Raw genomic sequence first — 25,335 nt, 5'->3', positions numbered from 1 at the left:
ATGGGAAACTTTCGGGATAGCATTTGAAATGTAAATAAAGAAAATAATAATAAAAAAGAAAAAAAAAGTTTTGGGATATACTTTGGGATGGTATATTAGAGTCTCCTAGAGTCTCTCTAGGCCCTTGCAGTGTTTAGAGTCTCTATTGAGAAGTGAGGTGTTATTCTAGTAGGTCTGCCTTTAAAAGTTATTTATTTCCTTGCAGCTATTAATAATCTTTCTTTGTTCTGTATGTTTGATGTTTTATTATTATGTGATGTGGGGAGTTTCTTTTCTAGTCCAGAGTCTGGAGTTCTGTATGCTGCATCTTTTTTTTGTTTGTTTGCTTGTTTTGTTTTTTTCAAGACAGGGTTTTTCTGTATAGCCCTGGCTGTCCTGGAATTCACTTTGTAGACCAGGCTGGCCTCGTACTCAGAAATCTGCCTACCTCTGCCTCCCAAGTGCTGGGATTAAAGGAATGTGCCACCACGCCCGGCTTCTGTATGCTTCTTATTCTTTGATAGATATTACCTTCTTTAGGTTGGGGAACTTTTCTTCTCTGATTTTGTTGACGATATTTGCTGTGCCTTTGGTTCAGGTTTCTTCCTTTTCCTCTATTCTATTGTCCACAGAATTGTCCCTTTTATAGTATCCCTGATTTCCTGGTTACTTTGTGCCTGATTTTTTAGATGTAACATTTTCTTTGACTAAGTTACCCACCCATTCCTTCCATTTTGTCTTCAATGACTGAGATTCTCTCTTTTATCTCTTGTATTCTGTTGGTGAGGCTTGCCTCCGAGTTTCTTATTGGAGTTTTTATATTTTTCATTTCTAGCTTTCCCTCAGTTTGGGTTTTCTTTACTGATTCTATTTCCATCTATAGTTCTTGAATAGTTTTCTTCATTTCATGGATGTCTTTAATGGATTATTTCCTCTTTAAGACCCTCTAACATAGTCTTAAAGTCTATTGTAAAGGCCTTGTCTTGTGCTTCAGCTACACTGCATTTCTCAGGGCCTATTGTGGTAGGATTGCTGGGCTCTAGTGGAGACATGTTGACCTGGCTGTTAATAGCTGTGTTTTTATGCAGATGGCTTGTCGTCTGGGATTGGGAAGATTGTAATTTTAGGTGCTGGTGTTTAGTCTTGTCTTGGCTGAGCTGGCATTTTGCTCCTTGGTTTCTGTTGCCCTCTCTGGAGAATGTGTGGCTGTGAGTGGCCTGGTCGGGAGGACTTCTGAGATCCTGACAGGTACAGCCACTGACTGGGGGCTCCAGTTAGAATGTATTCGTAGGGGAAGCTGATACTTGAGATGGAGCTGGGCTAGAAGTGGGGAGGTGCAGACAGGGGTTCACTGAGGGAAGAATGCAGAGTGTGCCTCTGGGATATGCTGAGCCACCCCGCCCCGGACAGGTGCAGGGAAGGAGGAGAGGCCGGGATTGGCAAACTATTGGGTTCCCAGAGAATACATGCTGGATTGGAGGCTTGGATGAAAGGATGTGGGGAGGGGGTAGTGAGGGAGGGAGAAGATCTGTGGGTTCTGCTAGAATTGGGGGCAGGGAGGAAGAGGAGTCTACAACGGGTAGTCTCATACAGAGGTGAGCATGAGCCTGGGCTATTGGGTTTAGAAGAGAGGAGAGACAGTGAAGGCCTACCTGCTTTCCTGGCAGACATGGCAGGCAGGTTCCCAGGAAGTGCCTGCAGAAGGCTGAGACAAAGGGATGTGGATGGGATGGGGGTAGGGGTAGTGGAGGCTGTAGGAGATCTGCTTGATCGAATGGATATGGGGGCAGAGAGAAACCTAGAGCTTTGTGCATGCATTCTACCACCGGGCTACGCATGTCCCTAGCCCAGCCCGTGTCACTATTAAAGGTGCAGTATGTGCTTTAATGTGCTGCCAGAGATTTTGTATTTTTGGATCAGGTACTTTCTAGCTTCCTCTTTATTTTAACAATGGAGTTATAAAAATGTTTTATGTCAAGTGTGGTGTTTCATGCCCATAATCCTTGCACTTAGAAGGCTGAGTCTGGACGACATAATGAGTTCCAGGCCAGCCTGGACTATGGTGTGAAACCTAACTCAAAACAAACATACAAATGACAGGGGATGTAGCTAAGTTGGTAGAACTTTTGCTTAGTGTGTACAAAACCATGGGCTAAGCCCCAGTGCTGCATAAACCTGGGGTAGTGCTTGCCTGTAAGCCCAATACTCAGGAGGTCCAAAGTTCAAGGTCATTCTCAGCTACATAGGAAGTTAAAGACCAGCCTGGCATAAGGAGACTCTAGTTCAAAACAATGGTAGCTGAAAGAAACAAAGGGAGGGAAGAGAAGAAAGACAAAAGGCTGAAAAAATTCTCTATATTTTAACATTAAAGATCAGCAGAGACTACTAAACACTCCACCTTGGCCTCTGTTCTGTTGCTCGATTGTGAAAGGAAGCAATCTGGAAACGTCCTGCACTACAGAAAGGATTGTGTCACAGTTTACAGGGAGTATGTGCTTCCACATTTACTTCCTATTTATTCTTTCATGTTAGTTTTCAGCAGTCAGAGATAGGAATTGGAGGACAGTAATTTTCTGTAAACTGTTTAAGGGAAAGTCGCCTCTTGGCACCACCCAAACCTGCTATTTCTGCAGTTGATAGTAGTAGTTGCTGCTTCTTTGTTCCATTTCTTTTTTTCCTTAACACTGGCAGTAGCTGAGAGAAGTACCTACAATGAGTAGTGGCATAGGCATGTCTGGAAATTGTCAGCCAGGCTACTGAGTATGAGTCAATCCATGTAACCAGTGGAGCTGAGGGGTAGGGAGGCCTACTATCAAGCCACAGTAGAGCTTTCAGCCAGCAGAAGGGTATAGTAATTCCAAACGGCTCCTAAGAATGTCTTAAGACAAGAAGTTTCAGAAGTACTCTATTGAGGTTTTGTCTTTTACTGTCTATTGTAATACTAAGTGTGGGCCCCCAAGAGTCTGAAGTCAGCATGTAGCCCCTATGACCCTGCCCCACGTTATTTCTGATTGATGAATAAAGATGCCAACAGCCAAAAGTTGGGCAGATACCTAGTCTCCATATTATCAGAATCTACTTTCCTACAGAACCCCAAATTATTACTATATTTCATCTGGCTGCTAACTCCATTTGGCTATCCCAAAGGGTCACATCTTTATGGCTCACCTAACCTATGACAGCTTCTCCTTCTCCCTCCTGCGCCTTCACCTTCTTCCTTTTCTTCCTCTTCCTCATCTGACCCAAGCCCTGGAAACTGAAACCTCACCTATGTCTCTTTTGCCTAGCTATTGGCTGTTGGCATGTCTTAGGGGCCCACACTTAGCATTACAATAGACAGTAAAAGACAAAACCTCAACAATTCCCACTTTTAGTCCAATAAAGAATCCTTTTCTCTCAGCAACTATAACAAGTATGCAAATTATTAGGTATGATATATACTTGTAACATCTGGTCCATCATATTTGGCAATTTAGATAAAGTGTCTATCCTAAGTTAAAGGGTTTAATAATTCTGTACCTCAATCATGTTTGATTTTAACTTGTATTACCATCTGAAAGCCATCCTTTTAAACCTAGAACACCTTCTTTAATGCTAAACGACATAAGTTCAGTTAGGAGACTATAACTAGTCTTCAACCCTGTCAGAGATTTAAGAAGGAATATATATTTGAGTATGCAGGAACATAGCTTCCAAAATTTAAACAATTGGCAGAGACAGCTGACTCCCTGGACAGTCCCCAACGTTCCTTACAGTGCTCGAACATCTTCAGCTTTCTGGCCCAGAACATCTGAAGCAGCAATTATGAATGGCTAGCTTACCCTGCCTTGGCAGAGCTTGGCAGTCGACTATCCTGTATCTGTTTGTCCTTTTTGGACAGCATTCTGTCTGTAGATGAAATTAGGGCATTTTTTTTTTTCCCCCAGTGACTAGCTGTCACAAATGAAGCAACACCACATGGAAATATTGGTGCTTAACATCTTTGAAGTGGAGTGGGGTACTGTCAGAAGCAGATCTGCCTTGTAATCAAAAGATCTTTTAATAATGAAATGGTTTTAAATGCCATATTCTGTAGATCTATGACACGTTTAAAGAACATCTATCCACATATAGCATAACTGAATTGTTAAACATTATTTTTAGCTATTTACTATATGAATAACCTTGAAAACATTTTATTGTAAGTAACTAAATTAGAATCTTAATCTGACCATGATGGTGCAGAATGGAGAAGGAGAAGCCACCTGGGTTAGATGAGCCATAAAAAAACATGGCTCTGTGGGCTAGCCATTTGGAGTTAAGAGCAGCTCAGATCAATATAGCAATAGTAAGTAATAATTCAGGGTTATGACTAGGAAAGTAGATTCTGATAACATGGAGGCTTGGTATGCTCAGCTTTTGTGCTGCTTAAGCTTTATTAAAAATATAAAGGCTGTTTGTGTTTTTTATCTGGGTACTCAATAACCAAAGGCGGGGCTGGGTTTAAATAATTTCTACAACAATACTCACCCTCTGCCTGTTAGAGATCAGTCATGGCAATACTGCTGAAGAAATAGCTACACCAGGTACATTGTCAGGAACTTTCTAGTGCATTTTGTTTGCCCACAGTGTAAGAGGTGACTGCCATCCCTATCGCTAGTTCTGTATTGGAGGAACTAGAAGCATGAAGGCATGAAATACCTTGGCAGAGGTTTTTGCACTGGTGCCGTCTAAGCTGTCTTCACATCCAAGTGCCTGCAGAGTTGTCATTGCACTCACGTGGGTGTCCTCCCTGTGCTTCTCTTTTCTTCACTAGCCTTTCCTTTTCCTCTTTCTTTTGTCAAAGCATGGATAATCTGGGCTTAGATAGCAAGGAAAGACCGTTCTGTTACATCCGACTTAGCCTTAAATTTATTTCTCTGAGTTGTGTCAGTGTGGCATTTACTAATTATATTTACTCATTTATATTTAAGTCATGTATAGTTTAGTTTCTCAGTCATAGCAACCGTAATGGTACACATGTGTCTAATGACCCTGTACTGGAGCGTGCAGAGCTAGGATATTCCCACTATGCAGTGCTCTGTGGGCTGGGCTGTTCTAGAGCATCTTACTGTCTAGACAGCAACAGCAGCAGCAAAGCCAAAGCTAGAGTACAAGGAGAAATTGCAGCGTGGCAGGCAGGGAGCCTTGGGCCAGTCCCAGCAGGCCATTTGAACTTTGACCTTTGCCTTGAATTCATCTGAGAATCTTTGCCAGCAATTGATTTTGTGTGAAATTATTTTTCAGATTTCACAAATGTTAGTCACACAGTTGTAGCACCATGGCATCTCTTAAGTTGGTGAAGCCTCTGCCTGAAATGTCAAAGGCTACCTGTCTGTTGGCTCATGCTATTTAAAAACCTTATGTTGTTCACCTTGAAAGAAAAATGGCAGGAGGCCATTTCTGATCCCTTTAAATATTTATAAAGGTTAATCATTTAAAATTGAAAAGAGCTCTAGAACTTTTTTCAAACACTCTTTAAAGGATAATTGCTTAATGACTGATGTTGACAGAAACTATGACTTACATGTGTTAGCACAGCCATGAAACTACCCAAATAGTAGTGTGAGTTTTCCCCTGATGTATGACAGCATCATCATCTTTGAGTTCATCCATGTTAACCATCTGTTCTTGCCTGCTTACAATTACTACACGCAACATACTTATTTTTATTTAATAATTCAGTATCTATGAAAAGCACTTGAGATTTCAGCGCAGGATGAGAATTAGGCTTATTATACTGTACATATGTATGAGTGCAAGCATACCTCAGTTTCCACAGCAGGAGTGGCTCCTAGACCTTGTGAGATACTAAAATCTGGATGTTCAAGTCCGTTATTTAAAATAAATTGGGCCAGGGAGGCTCACCAGGTAAAGGCTTGTGCTGCTAGGCCTGACAGCCTAAGTTCGATCCCTAGGACCCTCGAGGTGGAAGGAGAGGCCTGGCTCTCGCAAGTTCCCTGATGTCCACACAAACATTGCATGAATTAAAATGCCAGTTAGATATGTCTCTGTATAATATATTTATGTAAAATGCAGACTTAGATATAAATGTAATATATGTCTGCAAGATAGCATAATAGTTATATAGCTTTTCTAATAATCTTTTAAGTAATCTCTAGATTACTTATAATTCCTACCACAACAGAAATGCTCTGTAAACATTTGTTACGTTGTATCATTCAGAGGGTGAGTACATAGAAACTTCTGTACATGTTTAGTATACGTGGGGTTTTTTTTTTTCTTTGCCTTGTTTTGTTGTATTTTTTAAGTAGTTTTGATCAGTGGATTCAGATGCAGAACCATGGACACCGAGAGCTGAGTATATAAATATAGCATGTCAAAACATGTATTTTTGAAATGTATTACTTCATTACACATACGATTTTATTTGGCCTAACTGTACATGAAATCCTTTATATCCAGGAAGAACGAGCCATGCTTGCAAAAGAACTTTCTTCATTTCACGACCAAAGGCAACAACTTAAGGCAGAAGTGGAAAAATACAGAGAATGTGACCCACAGGTTGTAGAAGAGATACGTAAGTTTGCATCATAACTTGAGCATCTTTTACTTGGTAACAGGAGACTTTGCATCTCTAGTTGCCGGGAACCACCCTTTTCTTGTTTATGAGAAGACAGGCTTACTCCTAAGCCCGCTTCAGTGCTGCGAGCACAGCTATCTAACAGAAAGACACTGCCTTACACATGATGTCAACTAAAGAGACTCAGTCCAGCCCTGAGTGGTCACAGCTTGGCCGCTGAAATCATTTCAGAAGTATGGAAGGTAAGCAGGGTAAGGACAGTAGAGGTATAAGACAGTCAGGGAGCGAGAGGTCAGACAGTAGAGGTGTAAGACAGTCAGGGAGCGAGAGGTCAGACAGTAGAGGTGTAAGACAGTCAGGGAGCGAGAGGTCAGACAGTAGAGGTGTAAGACAGGGAGCAAGAGGTCAGACAGTAGAGGGCTAAGACAGTCAGGGAGCAAGAGGTCAGACAGTAGAGGTGTAAGACAGTCAGGGAGCGAGAGGTCAGAGAAGGAGCAGGGTGCTCTTAGGCACCTCCAGTCTACTGAGGAAATCTACTGTCACCTTCTAAGAAAAGGGTATATAGATAGAAGAGCTTCACAAGTTGTAAGCCTTATGGATGGATATACCAGTGACTTTCTTCCTAACTGTGGAGGTCAGAGGACAACTTACAGCAGTTGGTTCTCTCTTCTCACCATATGGATCCCAGGAGTCTGACTCAGGTTATCAAGCTTGGTAGCAAGCACCTTTGACCACTGAACTATCTTACCTGTCTTTCTTCAATTTTAAAATAGAACCCTCAAAGCTTGGCATTATTTATGTACTTATACAATATAAAATTATAATATTTATATAATTTTAAAAATATAACATTAAACTGTTTAGGAAAATATATATAACTTTCCCCATATTTTTCTATTTAACTTTTGTTTAGGGCAAACTTTACCAAGTGTAACTCTTTAAAACTCAGAAATAGTACAAGACTAAGACTTTGAGAAAACTGGGAGTACTTGGTACATTAGAAGTAGCCAGAACAGAGTTGGGTTATAATTAAGGTGGCCTAGCTAGAGAGAGAGAGAGTGTGTGTGTGTGTGTGTGTGTGTGTGTGTGTGTTGCTGTCTTTTGAGAACAAATTCTCTCTTTGTAGCCCAAGCTGGCTTCAAGCTAGCAAGCTAGCAATTCCCTTGCCTCAGGCTCCAGAATGCTGGAATTACAGCACAGTCAGGGCCACCTGCCCAAGGAAACACCTATGACCATACAGTGGAGACCATAGAACAAAAGATCTTCCTTGACTATGGCCAAGAAGTATAGTGCGTAAACAAAAGGAAACTAACCAGCTAAGCAAGCAAGCACTGCCCTAAAGAAACAGTGGCAAGGGCCACTTGACACTGCAGGGAGAAAGGAGCAGACCAGTCGGAGGGGCTGAGGACCAGATTTGCTTCCTGGAAAAACCTGAGGGTTTGAGTTGATCACAGAGGGATTAGGATGAGTCAGGGCAGGTGAATTCAGGAACAGCTGGAAGATACAGCCATGCTGTTCTTGAAAGCCAGTCACCTGAGGGTGTTGAGCCTGGGGCAGAAACAGATCTGTGAAGTTCTTCAGGACCTTAGGCACGCCACACAGCTGGATCTTGAGCATGTGACCTTTTGAGAGTGGGAGATTAGTGGACCTAGCTTCCTGGTTGCCACCTCCTCTTTGGTTTCCTGCTGCTGTGAGCATCTATGTTCACTGAAGTTCCTCTGATTTTACAACTTTCAACTGAAATAGCTAATTTTATAGAGCCTAATTTTAGCTAAGCACTTTGTTCTTCTGAACAGTGAAAAAGAATCTGTGAGCAGATATGTCTCTCCAAACAGAATTTGTTAAGAATGGCTGTCTCAAAGAGTTCTACTTCCATCCCTATGAAAATCTTTGTCTCTTAGGAGGCAGAGGCAGGCAGATCTCTGAATTTGATGCCAGCCTGATCTACAGAGATAGTGCCAGGACAGCCAGGGCTACACAAATAAACCCTGCCTTGAAAAACCAAAAACCAAACCAAAATCAAAAGTCTAAAAGAGCAGCACCGTCCAGCTGCTGTGCGGTGGTTGTTGCGGTGGTTGTCGCTGCTTCCCGCTGCTTGCCGCTTCCCCGGGAGCAGCACTTCCTGTCTTCGTGTCCCATGCCTCTCTCTGTTACAGGAGCTGTAAGTGTAAGTGTTCGCTCTCCTTAGTGAGGAGTTCAGATTCGCCACTTCGTGATTCTCATGGTACTGCACCAGGTGGTTCCTTGGGCAGGTGACCCTGCCTGACATCACTTCTAAACATCACTTATGCACATGAGACTCAAGATTGAAAACAGCTAACTAGTGCCAGGTTATATCTTAGCATGCCCCAAACAAGCTCAGGAGCACTTACAAAAATCCAAAATCACCTAGAAAAACAGGCTTGCTTGGAATGCAGGCTAGTATCTCCAATTGTGCAGACTAGGAAAGTGTGATGCAAATGAGCGGAGCACAGTGTCAGTCAGAACGGAGTAATGAACCAGAGGCAGAACCGGCGGGACAGAACATTACAATGGTCACATTTCCTGACAGGAAAACGATCTCTGACACGACAATTACACCGATTGGATTAAAAGCTGCTTGCTTTTTGCCAAGGATCAGATTAGTATATTTGAAGACAGCAAAGAGTAAAGTTAGATATTAAACTGGCGACCATGAGCTGAGGACATCTTAGCTTCACATATGTGTAACTAGACTCAGAAAGGAGTGCAGTGCTTGCTAGACCAGGAAACTATGTATAAAAATAAACAATTGGTTTAAATTTTAATGAAGCAGATTGTGCTCTGGCTATTGCCCAGCCTCCTGTACCATATGCAGTAAATTGTTCATGAAGTTTTTCAGTGAAAACTACGATTTTCACAGATCTAAGAAACTTAATTGTTAGTAGCAGATGTCAGAAATATCATCATTAAATTTAAATAACTTTACTAGGCTCTAACTTCTAATCCCAAATGTTAATGTCCTTTTTTATAATGAAGATTTTCATAGGATTTCAGCTATCAAGTTAGTCAGAAATAATTGGATTAAAGGATTATGTGGTTTAGAAATTGATTGTAATAGGATTTAGCTCTTGACAGCATAGCTCATACACCCACATTACAACAATCGGGCTTACCCAAGCTGTCCTCCATTCATGTGGGGCAAGATTTCCTGATAATAGTCCATAGAGTCGTGGCTAATAGTAATTTCTTTTTAAATAATGTCTTCAGGAAATACTTGCAGTTCATTCTTCTGGTGGGATAATTGATAACTATTCACAAGTTAAATTGTAAGTAACCAGGAAAGCGAAAAGTCAGAGCAACAGTTTTATTTTTAAAAAATAATACTATTTTAGCCACCATTGTCATTATTTGAACAAGATTAAGTAAAACTAGATGTAGAAACTAAGTGTTCACAAAAGCACTTGAAAGTAAGCCAGGTGTGGTGGCACACGCCTACAGGCCCAGCTGTCTGGGAGGCTGAGCATAAAGGTCAGAAGTTCCAGGCCAACCTGGGCAGCTTAAATCCTGCTTTGTTTCCTGAGCGCTGGGTGTGCGCTGCCTCCACTGTGTGCGCCACTGCTGCCTATTTGTAAATGCTCAGTTCTGTATTAAATATTATAGGACTTGCAAAGAAAGAAGAGAATGTACCTCACAAGCTACAGTATAGAGGCTGCTCCCAGCAAGCAGTGTTAAGCTCAGCAGACAAGTTTATCGAGCTGCTCTAAACATATTCACCAAAGGAGACCTGCCTATAAAGATAAAGGAAGACCTAAGCAACTCACAAAGCACATAGTATTAGTAAAGCAACAGAAACCCCGTACTAGAAGGACCGAGTAGAAACTCTGGAGTTTAGAACTGCAGCAGCCGAACTGAGGTCAGACTGCGCACAGTGTGCACAGTATGGGTTGTGCTGACTGGGAAAGAGTCAGCAGAATGAAAAATGGAACAGTAGCGATGGTCTGATCTTAGGAAGAAGAAGAACCAATAACGAGGACACCTTTTCAGATCTGACACCTGTGGCAATTTTGAAAGTAGCAAGAAAGAAACAAGTGATCGTAGTCAGGGGTCCTCACTGAGATTAGCCACTTACTTCTACTTAGAAAACCCAGAGGCAGGGAGGGCCTCGGGGAGCGTGTATTCAGAATACTGAAGGAAAGCTGTCAACCAGGGCTTGTGTTTCCAGAAACTGGTCCTCCAGAGATAATGGGCAAAGTAAGCTATCTTAGTGAACGACTACTAGCTTGTAACAGAGGAACCCTTCAGAAGTATGAAGGAAGCTCTTCAGATGGAGGTAAAGTAACATTGGCACCTAAGTTGGTCAATACGAAGAAGTAAATCACTGGTGTAGGCTACTAGTTAAGAAGAGACTTGCCTGTCTCTGCCGCTGGAGTGCTGGGAGTAAAGGTGTGTGCCACCACTCAGCTACCCTGAGTTTTATTTGTGTGTGTGTGTGTGTGTGTGTGTGTGTGTGTGTGTGTGTATTTTACATTATTTTAGAATGCAGAAATTTGAGGAAGAAAAGGAGAGAGACAGAAAATTCCACTTAATATAAACATTAGTTATGGAAAAATTGAAGGATAAAAGGGACATCTGACCAAGTTTACCCATTTCTTTCTGTTGCTATGATAAACACCACAACCAAACATAACCTGTGGATGAGAGGGTTTCCTTTGGCTTGTGGTTCTGGAGGGTGAGTCCACAGTGGTGAGTGAGGCATGAGGAAAGAGCTGGCCAAGCACATTTGAACTACACACAGAAAACAAAGCAGCAGACAGAAGCCATCAGGATCTAAACTCCAGAGCCCACCCCAGTGGTGTGCTTCCTCCAGCAAGGCTGTCTTCTAAAGTTCTGTGACCTCCCCAAACAGTGCCACCAACCAGGGGGAGGGCAGGATATTCAAATCTGAGAGAATATGAGAGACATTTCTCATTTAAACCATCATACATGGAAAATGACAGAATGTCATGTAAATAGTATCTAATTATACTAAGTGAATGTGGCTTGTTTTCCAGTGAAAAGGCTGGGGAGGCCAAAATGGAAGGAAATAAGCCAACTAATTATATGCCACCTAGAAGAGACTCCTATTTAAAGACAAAAATGCGTTGAAAGTAAAAGGCTGGAGGAAGACTTACAAACAGTAATTGAAAGGGATCAAAGCAGCTACACTAAGAGCAAAGAAAATAGCCTGTGAGGTGAGGTACTGCCAGTGTGGCAAGTGCAGCTTATGATGACGACGACGTATCAGAACATATAGGTCATGTGTGTACATGGGATGGCTTGAGAGAGTAAGGTCCCCTCAAGCCCCTGTGTTTGAATCCTGGTTCCCAGCTGATGCCTCTGTGGGGAGTTAGGAGCTGCAGCCTAGCTGAGGGGGTTTGCCCAGGAGGCAGGCTTTGAGAGTTTGAGGCTTTTTATCCATTCCATTTGCGCTTTGCCTCCAGTTTGTAGTTAAAGCTCCCTGTTGCTGCCTCCATGCCTCCCCATGCCCGCTGCTTGCCGCCATGACTCCTGACCATAATGGAACTCTAAACCAGAGTACATTTTTTTTCTTCGTAGGGTGCCTTTGGTTGTGGTGTTTATCATAGCAACAGAAAAATAATTAATATATGCAGATAAAACAGGAGTTATAAAATCCAGGGGCAAAAGCCTAAAGAAGTAAAGGGACAGATAGATCCAATAATAATAACTGAAAGCTCTAGTATTTGAATACTGAATAATACTTTGAACAAGCAGTTGAATGAGGAATGGTGTAGTCGGCTCTGTGGCTCTCCTGCTCCTCATGCATGTGGCCTGGCCCTGGGTTAAATCCTGAGTATCCCTTTGCTAAAATCAGATGAACTAGAACATAAGGATGCAGATTTACCACTGAACTAAACAGGCATGTACAGATCCAGACAATGTTCAGTGATGGAATTCTACCGAATGTTCAAATGACTCTGAAGTTGAGAGTAGAGAACTGTGTAGGTTAGCACTCGGTGCCAGCATCATTCTGCTGTCACAGCGAGACAAAGAGGTAACAAGAAAGGAAAATGAAGTTCATAGTGAAAATCTCAACCAAACACTCGTCGGCCAAGTACAGCAGCCCAGGCGAAGGATTACTCACCCCACAAAGTGTCATTTATCGAGCATGCAGGATTTGTTGTGCCTGTGAAAAAACATAGCTAACCTACAGAAATGCAAGGTATTATAAAATAAAACTTGGTGGGAGGAGGACAACCAAATCTTTGTCGAAATAAATGAAAATTGTTCTGCTTTTGTTTTTGTTTTTGTGTGAGGCAAGGCCTCACTGTGTCACTTTGGCTGGTCTGGAATTCACTATGTAGACCAGGCTGGTCTATTAACAGTTAGTACCCCCTGACCCCTGTCTGTGCTCCTTGGGTGTTGGATTAAAGGTGGGTACCACCATACCAGCTAAAAGATATTTCTTTTTAAATTTAATAGTCATATGTAATTAACAGTATTCAGTAAACTGGGGATGGACATGAAATTCCTCACTCTATGCAGAGGCCGTGCTCCTGATGGAATCCTCCCTCATTACGAGTTCCACCTGGACTAGATGTTCTAGCCAGGGCAGTCAGTCAAGAAAAAACAAACAAACAAAATACTCAGTTTGAAGAGGAAGAACTAAAGGCAGTTGCTTTTAGATTATATACTTTTGTAGCTATATAGACAATCTTCAGCATATTTATATATGTGGAAACAAATGCCCCCACAATAAATTTTCAATAGTATTTATATACACAGAAGTAAACATCCCTAAAACTATTATGATTAATAATGTCAGAGGTTTACATTACCAAAATGTCAATACTTTAAAAACCATATGTGTGGGGATTTTTTAAAGATTTATTTATTATTATTGTACTTACGTATAATAATAAGTAAACACCAGATACACCAGAAGAGGGCATCAGACCTCATTACAGATGGTTGTGAGCCACCATGTGGTTTCTGGGATTTGAACTCAGGACCCACAGTCCTGAGAGAAGAACAGTCAGTGCCCTTAACCACTGAGTGGTCTCTCCAGCCTCACTATGTGTTTTCTTTGTTTGATTGTTTGGGTTTGCTGTGTAGTCCAGGCTGACCTTGAATTATTGATCCTCCTGCCTCAGCCATTTCAGATGCTGGGATTTCATTCATTACCATGCTCAAGTTCATTTGTATCTCTGTATGCTAACAATGAACAAATAGAAGCTGAAGTTAAGAAAGGAAAATTGGTGGTTTTGCATTGTGTCAATACAGATCAGATGACCTATGACTAAAGCTATCAGAAGGGTAAGATGTGTCTGAAAACCATGAAACACTGTTGAAACAAAAGAAAGATGCCAGTCAATAGAAAGACATGCCAGGTGTGTGGGGTGAAAGGCTTACTATTGTTAAGGCGAGCATACTCTGACGCCCTTCTCCATGACCAGTGAAGAAGCCATCACAGTTCTTCCTACTTGTTTCTCAGAAGTTGATAGAGTAACATTTAGGTTCATATAAAAGTAGAAGTTACCCAAACAAAAAAAGAATTTATTATTTAAATATTGAAGACTAATTTTCTTAATTCCACATTTAATACAAGTGTCCAGCAGTTGAGATGGTGTGCTGTTCAGTCATGAGAGACATCTATTAGTGAAATGGAACTGTGAGTCTACAAGTCAGCATGGTTGATTATAATCGGGATTATGGATTCTCAGATCACTCAGCTCAAAAAAGAAATCTTTTAATGCTCTTGGACACAGTTAGATCTACAAGTGCAGTAAATTAACTGGGACCTTACTGCTTATCATAGCAAAAACTGAATGCTCCAAAGACCTAAATGTAAGGGCTCAAGCTACAATTCTCTCAAAAGGAAGCTTAGGCATGTATTTCCCTCCTTGGATTAGCCAGAATGACAGTAACAACAAAAGAAAGCATACTTGAGTTTTATTAAAACTGAAAACTTTTCTAAATAACAAGAATATTCTATTTGACAAATAGGCAATATCCAAAATATATAAAGAGCTCATAATTCCGTAGTAAAATGATCAGAATGCCAGCTTAAGTGGTCAACAGATTAAACAAACATCATAAAGAGCTCATAATTCAGTAGTAAAATGATCAGAATGCCAGTTTAAGTGGTCAACAGATTAAACAAATGTTCTTCCATGGAAATAAACAAATGGCCAATAAAAACACAGCATTCGTCAGTGCAGATCAGAACCACAGTGATGTCTGTTCACATTCCTTAGGATGGAATTTTTTCCTCCTGTTTTTAATTTTATGTGTGTGGGTGCTCTGCCTGTGTATATGCCTATGCCCCATGTAAGCGAAGGACCCAGAAGTCCAGAAGAGGGTATCAGATTGCCAGAGACTACAGTTATAATTGGTTATGAGCTTCCATGAACCCAGGTCTTCTGCAAGAGCAGCCAGTGCTCTTAACCACTGCGCCATCTTTCCAGCCCCAGATGGCTACAGTTTTGGTTTTGGTTTTGGTTTGTTTTTAAGATCACAAGTGTTGGCAAGGATGTGGAGAAATTGGAACCCTTGTATAGCTGGTAGGATTACAAAGTGGTACAGTTACTTTAAAAAGTAAAGGTCTGGTGTGATGGCACACACTTAGAATCCTGTCACTTGGGAGCAGAGGCAGGAAGATTGTCAGATTTAAAGCCAGCCTGACCCATATAGTGAGGTTTCAGATGAGCCAGGAACTTAAGGTAAGACTCTGTCTCAAAGAAACAAGGAAAGACTCCCTCTCGGGTTATCCATTCCTCAAAATAATACAGAACATGCGAGTCAGCAATTCCATTCCTTACACCCAAGAGAATTAAAAGTATGTTCAATGCAGTATTGTTTGGATTAGTGGAAATGGCGCAATAACTGTCAGCAAATAAGTAAACAAATTGTGAAATGCATTTTACTATAAAAAATAATGGGTATTGATGAACCCTGAAAACACTGGTGTATAAATAGAAGCCAAATTCAAGAGAATACATGTTTCCTTTACACTAAGTATCCCCACAGAGGAAAGCCAGAAGATGGGAAGCAAATGGGTGGTTGGTGAGGGCCAGAGAGGGGGGGATATTGTCTGCTTTGTGTACCCAGTGTCCTATTGTTGATAAGATGTTCTATAGTTGAGATAGTGGTAATGATTGTACAATCCACTGATTTGATAGGGTGAAATTTGTCATATATAACTTATGTTATTTTCAATTCAAAAAATAAACATCAGAACTGGAGAGATGACTCAGAGTTAAGTTCTTCCAGGAGACATAGGTTCAGTTCCCAGCACCCACATGGCAACTCACAACTGTCTGTGACTCCAGTTGCAAGGGCTCTGTCATCATCACACAGATACACATGTAGGCAAAACACCAACGCACATAAAATAAAAATAAATTATTTTAAAAAGTAAATGTCAGCGGAACGTGGTGGTGCATACCTTTAATCCCAGTACTCAGGAGGCAGAGGCGGGCAAATCTTTGTGAGAAAGTAAGTTCCAGGATATTAAGGGCTGTTACACAGAGAAAGCCTGTCTCAAAACAAGCAAGCCAGCAAGCAAGCAACAGACAAGTCATCATCGTGAGTAATATTTATGCGTAGTTGGTCGTGGCATTGTTAGGTTCTATCTAAGGTGATTTGAAAGATATTTGCACAGATACATTTAGTAGCAAATCACGTAGTCATTACTCTAAATTTTTGGTTTTGTTTTGAGACAAATTCTTACATGTAGTCCATGCTGGTCTCAGACCTGAGGTCCTCCTGTCTCAGCCTCCAGCATGAAGTAGCCGCCTGTGCCTAGCTAAGATTATATATCAACATATAAGGTAAATGAAACCTTTTCTCCTACGGGATTACTTTCTTGCCTCTGAAATGTTTGTTTTGGTTTGTTCTGTTAGACAAAGTCTCTTAGAGCTCACCATGTAGACCAGTCTGGTTGTGAACTTTAAGAGATCCCCTTGTTTATGTCTTCCAAGTGCTAGGATTAAAGGTGTGAAACACCATGCCTCGCTTTGCCTCTAGACATTTTTAGAGTTAGATTTATCATAGTGTAAGTATATACAATAAAACTCTTACTACTAAGTTGATTTTGTCATTTGATATGGTACTTGTTTCAGAAACATCTCATTTGAACCTGTACTTTCGAGGCTGGCAGGGTGACTTAGAGGGTGAAATGTTTGCCACCAGGTCTCACAACCTCTCCAAGGTGACCTCTGACCTCCACACCTCTGCTGTGCTACCCCCACATAAACAAGCAAACAGACAAAGTGTATCGAATAAGCCTGTGCTTGAAAGACGTCAGTACAGTGGGGATTGAGATTTAGAAAAGGGAGGCTGTTCACATTGCCTTTCTGTTCCTTACTGAGTGTAACTGAATAACCTAAACTTTTCTTGAGCATTTGAGGAGGTTTTTAAGACAGGGTGTTAGAGCACCATTTGATCTTTTTCATGGTAATTTCTAATGCATGTGTAATTTATAATACATTGGGTCATATCTGTAGAGGGTTGGAGGTAGTTTTATATGTATAAATAAATGCATATTATTTTATCCTTTCTTTTCAGGTCAAGCAAATAAAGTAGCTAAAGAAGCCGCCAACCGATGGACTGGTAAGTGGGAGTGACTACAGCAAAGGCTCCGCCGTGGTGTGCAAGCCACACGAATTATGACTCACCTTTATAAAAGTATATTTCTGTGAGGCCAGCAGCAGCTCCAGATCCAACTTCTGTGTGACTTAGCCTAAGCCAAGCCCTGATCACTGGCCTTTCATATCTATGAGGTGAAACTGAAGTTCCGTGTGGTTCTGCTTTGCTTTGGTGCTGGAGGTTGAATGTGAGACTTTACACGTGAGGCAAACACCCTCCCGTTGATCTGTATCTGCAGCCTACTGTTTTGTGGATTTGAATTTAGAACCCACTTGGGAGTACCATGGAGCCCTGAAGGTTTGTCTTCTGCGGGTAAGAAGTGCTAATGTGTTTTGAGGACTCTTTGCTGCTTTTCTGTTATGAGTGACTGTAGTGTACTCTCATCTTATCTCTGTGGTAATCCTCAAAGCAGGTGTGATCATTGCCCCTCAGTGTGAAGAAACAGTCAGGGTTCAAGGAGTACACAGCCACAGTGTGTTGCACAACAGGAATTAGACCAGCTTTCTGCTTCTTCTCTGGAAGCCTGCTTTCTTTTTCTGGTCTACATCTAGGAAGTTAATAGGGCACTGTGACACCAGGTGTGGTGGCACCTGCCCACAAGCTTAGTAGTTGGGAGACTGAGGCAGGAAGACCCTGAATTTAAGGTCAGCCTGGACTACACAGTGAGATTCTATCCTGTGTCAAGTCTTCTCTCCCACCAATGCATTCTGTGTGTCCTAAAGTTTAGGAGAAAGTAATGATAGATGTGGTTTATACGCAAATATGATTAATAAGATTAAACCTGCCAGAAAGTACCCCTGATGTTTCCCAATATTTGATAATAAAATGGTGGTGACTGAGTGTCTCCACCTGAGGACAATCTAATGCTGTCCATGTATTAGTCCTTATCACTTTGCTCCCACAGGAGGGTATGTCTAGGGCTCAAGCAGAGACAGAAGAACTTACGGGCTATTGAGTCTCAGGTTAGCCTCGGAGAGCAGGCATGTGTGCCAGTTTCCTGCTGCTGGTTCAGGCTTTGTTTCACAGAATGTTTAAACCTCATTTCCCCTAATCCATTTTAAAATAAATAGAAAATATTAATAACTCTTTGTCCTCCTAATTATTGGTCTGTCTGTCTGTCTGTCTATCATCTATCTATCATGTTTATTTTATTTATATTTATTTTATTATGAATTGTTTCCTAAACAAAATAGTGCTTTAGTGAAGAAAAGAAAAAAGAAAAAGAGCAGACATTGTATCAGGTGAAGTGTAAGTGAGAAATATGTTGTTAGGTATAGCGACACACATCTGTAAATCCCAGCTCTTAGTGGTTGGAGCAAGGAAACCAGCCTTGGCTATGTAGTGAGTTCAAGGATGACCTGGCTACATAAGACCTTTCCTAAAAATGCTAAGAACAATAATAGTGGTAACAAATGTGGCATATAAATTTGAGAAATATAAAATTTTGAGTGTGCTAATGAAGCTAGTGACCCCATGGATTAAAGATACATCAAAGTGGTCGGGGGCTGAGATGGGTCAGGACCTAAGTTAGACCCATATGATAGAAGGTGAGGGCCGAGTCTGACCTCCACTCATGCACCATCACACACACATGCTCACTTTGCCCCTACCACACACAACATAACTGAAAGTGTGAGGCGCAGCACAGCGGTGGGAAGGGCAGCGTGTGTGTGCGGCAGAGGGCAGCCGCTCGCAACGCCTCGTTTGCTCCCTGACCCTTTGAGCTTTTCTGAACTTGTGCCCTGTCTGGTCTCTGTGAAGAGTGCCTGCCTCCCATTTTGAGGGGACTGAGTAAGAGTCCGTAGGCTCCTCTCTTCAGATGGGATTTCAGACCGAGCTTCCCTTTCTCTTGTTCCCCAATTCAGTGTAAGTTCCAGTTGTTATGTAAGCAACTGTAAGTTTTCCAACTCATCATAAACTTCCAAAATGACCATTCGAAAAACTGTGGGAAGAACTTCTTTCCTTTATGGTTAGCTGCAAACAAAACAAAACAAAAACAATAAAAACAAAACAACAACACCCTGAAAGTTTGAAAGATGGCAGAGGAAATGTTTTGGGATTTTGTTGATTTTGAGATAGGGCTTCTCTGTAGGCGGCTCTAGCAGTCCTGGAATTAACTCTGTAGACCAGCCTGGCTTTGAACTTAGAGATCCACCTTCTTCTGTCCTCCCAGTACTGAGACTAAAGGTGTGGACCACTGATAGATTTTTTAAGAATACAATATATTCTGATTATGGTTCCCTCCCAACTCCTCCCAGAATCCTACTTCCCCACCCACCCAAATCCACACCCTTTCTTTTTCTCTCTCATTAGGACACAGAGACATCTAAGAAAAATAATGATAAAATAAAAACAATCCAGAAGAGGACAAAACAAACAGAAGAAAAAGCCAAAGAAAAATTTCAAACACATAGTCATAGAGACACATTTGCAAACACAGAAATCTCATAAAACAGAGCCAGAAATCAAAATACGTAATATTTTTTTAAAAAATACTAAGAATTTAATATTTTAGCTTATATAATGAGAGATTACCCAAGCTTTTATATACAGATGAACTGTTACCTTGCTAAAGTTTTGTTACACTTTACATCTTTTTTAACAAATTACATCATAATGAACTCAGGTGGTAGAGAATTTGTTCTCTGTGCTAGGAATCAAAAGGTATCTTAATGGATGAGGTGGATAGAGTTCACTGCAAAAAAATCTTGTTAGCTTTCTGTAACACATTGTTATAAAAATAGTGGTGCCAGGCGGTGGTGGCGCACGCCTTTAATCCTAGCACTTGGGAGGCAGAGGCAAGCGGATTTCTGAGTTCCAGGCTAGCCTGGTCTACAAAGTGAATTCCAGGACAGCCAGGGCTATACAGAGAAACCCTGTCACGAAAAACAAACAAACAAACAAAAAACTGGTATTTTGTTAGCACTATTGACTTTAAAGAAATATATATACATATGTGTGTGTGTGTGTATACACATATCATTAACCAGACTCAAAGACTATACAGTTCAGTGCCTTTCTATCCAGTTAGGGTACAGCACTTGTTTGTTCCACTTGGGGTAGTAATATTTACTCTAGAAAGAAAATTGAATTCCAAATTTATATTTATTTAATACTTAGAAACAAGTCCATGGAAATAGTTTATTAAAGAGAGCTCCAATTCCATGTATTGATTTTCAGGATTGCAGATTAGATACTACAGAGTAGTTTAACAACAGAAATGACTACTTTCACCGATCTGAAGGCTGAGGTCCTGTGTCCTTTGAGGCTACTCTGCCTTGCACATGGCTGCCTCCTCCTAAGTCTTCCCATCTTCTTTCCTCTGCCAACCGATGGTCTCTCTCTCTGTGTCTTAGCTATAAAGACACCAATCAGATTTTGCTAGAGTCCACCTTAATGATTTCATTTTAATTCAACCATCTTTTTTCAAAGATTCTGCCTCTAGAATATTGTAAGCTGGGTATTGGTGGCTAGAAGGAGGAATGACATGACATAGCCGCAGCGCTTAGTAAGGTCTTGCTTTAATCTTTTATTCGTTTTTGCTACTAATGCACTATACTCTGACAGACTTGGAATACCTGCGCCATTGTTCTTGTGTTTGTGGAAAGCATTTTAACTAAATGTTAAGAAATATATGAGAAATATATAGAATTGAGGGGTTGGGGCAGCTGCCCTTGCACATTGGTACTGTCCTGCATCCCTTGCTGCTGAGCAGTGATGCTTGAGAAAGAGGCATTGACCTCCCTTTTGTTACTGCACTGGGGTGAAGATGCTTGCCTTGGAGTCTTTTTATACAATCTGGGTTTTCCCCTTTTGGGGTAAATTCCTTTAACTAGGTGCAACCCTTTTTTCAGTAGTACAATACAAATTCCCTGTAAGGATGCTGAGGACACATCTGTTTCTATGTTATTTTAAGAGGAGAACCCTTTACACCCCTCTCGCCTGGTCCCTCAGGCTGGCTGATTGTCTGGAAGCCATTACTCTGACTGGAAGGACAGAGGTCTGGAGAGGAAGTGCTCCCTTTGAGAGCAAGAGCAGCTGAAATTGCTGAGGGAAGGAGCCTGGCCTCAGGAAGCTGCCCTGTCTGTCTTCTTCTTCCTCAGCACTCTTAAGGAGCAAAACACTTCTTATTTTAATATATCTGAGTACATGGATAAAGATAATTAGGCTAGGATGTTGTATGATTGTGTGTTAAATTCTCAAAATTTCTTTCAATTTTTTTTTTTTTTAGATAACATATTTGCAATAAAATCCTGGGCCAAAAGAAAATTTGGGTTTGAAGAAAGTAAAATTGATAAAAACTTTGGAATTCCAGAAGACTTTGACTACATAGACTAAAATGTTGGTGCTGAACGAGTATCTGTGAGCTTGTGAATATGTCAAGTTTTAAGCATCTAGCTAATATTACCCAGTTATCATCTATCTGTTAATTGTTTATCAATTTATAGCTTTAAATAAAGTATACAATAAGGTTGTTGTTCTCCTCTTTTTGGTAAGTGTATCCTACAGTACTCATTAAAGCAGAGCAGAGCAAACAGAGCCTCCCATCCTGTCAAGTCAGGTGTACATGGGATTCTTCAAGAACAAAGACAACATGATAGAGTTTCTAGTCTCATTCAAATACTAAATACTGGATGCATTTGAATGCCTTGTCACTAGGATAGACAGACAGACAGACAGACAGACACACACACACACAGGAGAGAGAGAGAAAGAGAGAGAGAGAGAGAGAGAGAGAGAGAGAGAGAGAAAGAGAGAGAACCCTTAAACCCAAAACGTTGTTTTTACTTTATCTCAATACTTGGCGGAACCATTTATATTAACATTCAGTCTGCTGCTACATCTTTGCAAATTGCAAATGAAAAAGTGTAGCAAATTGTTGTATCTTCAGAGTTATATTATAATTCCTCAGACATGGAGACTTCTTTGTTCTAATGCTTGGTACCTTTCTACTGGAAAGAACAAGCTTATGGCCCATTGTCATCATTTATGCCCTTTCAGAAGATGAAATGTCTGTGTTCCTTAGAGCACGTAAAACAGTGTGATTCTCCCCCAACCCTCTGCCAACCTATTTAAAAAAGAAAAAGAAAGGAAAGAAAAGGAAAAGTTCATCTTAGTCATTTGGAGTATTTGCAGACACTGCAGATTAAAGACTTAATACTACACATGCCTTAATATCATCACACTGTTCAACTTTGATCCCCTTTAAGTTACTTGAGCGGTGCTCCTCCGTATGTCTGAAATGACCCACATGGCATCCAGGCCATTTGCTAGTGAATCAGGCCTTTGTATTTTCAGGAGTTGCTCTGGGCCTACTGAATCCCTTCCTGGTTGTGGGCCGTGCAAATGGGTCCACCTTTGTTTGTTCTTGGGGTCAGTTTATGTTGCCAGGGCAACAGATTCTCTCACTGGATGAAGAATTTGATGTATGAAATAGAAGCACAGAGCTTAGCATGGTTCCTCATGCTTTTAGTCATGGCACTTGGGATACTGAGGCAGAAGGACTGCTGTGAGTTTGAGACCAGCCTGGGCTGCAGAAGAAAAGGAAAAAAAAAAAAAGATAAAAACAATACAATACTAAACATGGAAATTCAGAACTGACTAATTTATTGCTGCCCCATTTAAAGTGTGCTGTATTCATCTGTACTTCTATTTTCCTCATCGTCGCTGTGGTGTTCTGAAGGCACGTAACTCATGATTTGGATGTTCAGGAGGATGGTAGGGAGGGAGTTAGTGAGGTGGGGAGCGTTCAGGAACTAATGAGCTTTTGGTACACCCTCAGCCACTAAGGCGCTGGTAAATGGTTAATAGAGATGCTGGAAGGAGGGGGAGCCGCTGATGCAGTGTTCATGTGTTGGAAACACACCTGGCAAGGCTCATACTATGATAGTGTAGACAGGAAGAAGGTTCCTACCTAGGAGTGGCATGCTCTCAGGTAGTGTTCTTGTCATTTCCAGAGGTTTTAAAGACCTTTTATTCATAGGGACAGGCAGGGCATGCATGCCACAGGTGTGCATTGAGAGATCGGGGCAGCTCGGAGGATCGCTTCTCACCTATTTGCCGTGTTGGGTCCCTTTCTCTCGTTGTTTCTTTCCCTCCTTGTACTTCCTGCTACCCAAGAGCCTCCAGGTGCCTCCACTGTGTGTTTCCCATCTTGCCCCAAGACTACTAGGTTGGAGCCACACACCACTGTGGCCGGCTTTTGTGGTTTGGTTTGGTTTTTTGTTTGTTCTGTTTTGTTTTGTTTTTTAAATGTGAATTCTGGGGATTGAACTCAGGCTTATTTATCAAGTGCTTATACCTGCTAAGCCATCCCAGCAGCCATTTTGGAGGATCTATCTTTGAGACAGGTTCTTCCATAGCCCAGCTGGCCCCAATTTATGTAACTGAGGGTGACCTTAAACTCTTGGTCCTCTTGCTTCAACCTCATAAATGTTGAGATTAAAGGCATGTGCCTCATTTCTGGCTCGTGCGATGCTTCCGCTGTTCTGATGCAACAGTACAAATAACCCAAAGAGCAGTAGCAGTAACAAAATGTAGGAAATAACTAGGAAATAACCAACTTTTAGTTTTATTACCCTTTCATAAATTCAATAAAGTCTTATTATAGATTGTATACCTGATCTTCATGATGGCTGTTTAACAACCAGAACTCCATGAGAATGCCTGGCTAGTCTGTTAAGCTATAAAGAATACATTAGGTTTCACTGTTGTGTAGAACTGGAGACTAGGCCATTGGTTCAGGAGCACACTAGGTAATTTGATAGTTTTAGGCTGCTTTTCTTGTCAAGCTGAAGATGTATGAGGTACAGCTTGAGTTGGCCTGGAATCACATTACACACGATCTAGGACCTAGCTCGACTGAGTAAATCACGCAGTCCTTGGGAATCTTGGTATCTCCAGCAAGTCCTGACGCTTTATAAGGTACTGGGGGGCTGATACTCACCTACTCAGCCTTCTTCATATGTTATCTTGTCTATCTCTCAAATGATATCTGTTCCAATTTTAAGAGATTCTAAAAGGAAAATAATTATACATTATCCTGATAAGTCTCTTCATTGTCCCAGGTCAGATCACATCACTGAAATGACTTTCTGAGGTTGGGCAGGGGCCAAGGACTCTTGCTAAAGAAGTGTATATGAGTTTCCCCCTGATATTTGTTATGTCACTGGTAGCATATAAGTTCTTGGTCTGCCCCGGGTGGATGCCGCTACTCTTAACTGTATTATCTATATCTTTAGGAAACTAGGAAGTAAATACAGCTGGCAGGCCCAGCAGAGGCATGGGAGCTACTTAGCACAGTGGGAGGAGCTGTGGCTGAACCAGGTGTCTAACTGAGCTGAGACTCTCGAAGTATAACAAATGGTAGAGCATTGTCTCCCAGTGGCGTGGGTGCTCAATTCAGAGGGCAGCTTCCTAGATGTTTCTATGCCAGGAGAAGCTGACCCTCTTAGTGGATTGTGCATAACATGCTTACCCAAGACTGGCTTCTAAGAAAATGAGGAAGATATGGCAAGAGGTCAGGTTGGGTGCTGGACCCTTCTGGGGTACTGGAGGTTGAATTTCAGGGTGACTGTAAATTGGTAAACTATCTCTGTGAAAGGTAAATTCAAAGTTACACATATACCTTATTTTACTGTCTTTTGTATTCTTGAGTTATAACTAAGAATGTGAAATAGAGATTATGAGCAGATTATAAAGGCAAAAAATATTTGCTTTTTGACCCTGTACAGAAAAAGTTTGCTTATTTCCAAAAAAGCCAAACCTTGGCAGCATGTAGACTAGATGTGATCTACAAAAATGGATTTAATTTATCCAACCATTGTGTGTGTGTGTGTGTGTGTGTGTGTGTGTACAGAAGAGAAGTTAATACCAAATATCTTTCTCTGTCCCCATCTCCCTATCTGACCTCTGACTGTTCCTCATCCCATACCTCCTCCCAGCCTCCTCCAGGAGGGTGCCCCCAGTCCCCCACCCCAATCCCACCAGTCTTTACCACTTCCTGGAGCCTTCGGTCTCTTGAGGGTTAGGTGTATCTTCTCTGACTGAGTCCAAACCCGGCAGTCCTCTGCTGTATATGTGTCAGGGGCCTCACATCAGCTGGTGTATGCTGCCTGGTTGGTGGCTCAGTGTCTGAGAGATGTCGGGGATCCATGTTAGTTGAGGCCACTGATCTTCCTATGGGG

General features: G+C 41.4%; 1 protein-coding gene across 1 annotated transcript in view; it reads left to right on the top strand.

Annotated features, from left to right (window-relative positions):
- Mnd1 (meiotic nuclear divisions 1) overlaps positions 1 to 21,621 on the top strand; it is a 52,699-nt gene extending 31,078 nt beyond the window's left edge. Inside the window, exons 6-8 of the mRNA XM_021197032.1 lie at positions 6,424 to 6,538; positions 17,069 to 17,113; positions 21,381 to 21,621. Coding sequence (XP_021052691.1) covers positions 6,424 to 6,538; positions 17,069 to 17,113; positions 21,381 to 21,487 — 267 coding nt within the window. The 3' untranslated portion in view covers positions 21,488 to 21,621. The remainder of the gene's footprint in view (positions 1 to 6,423; positions 6,539 to 17,068; positions 17,114 to 21,380) is intronic.
- Positions 21,622 to 25,335: the final 3,714 nt, after the last annotated feature.

Source organism: Mus pahari, chromosome 4 (assembly GCF_900095145.1).
Source record: "Mus pahari chromosome 4, PAHARI_EIJ_v1.1, whole genome shotgun sequence".
In the NCBI taxonomy this organism is placed as follows: domain Eukaryota; kingdom Metazoa; phylum Chordata; class Mammalia; order Rodentia; family Muridae; genus Mus; species Mus pahari.
Note: the sequence above shows the minus strand (reverse complement) of the source record. Positions and strands in the feature narration are given on the sequence as shown.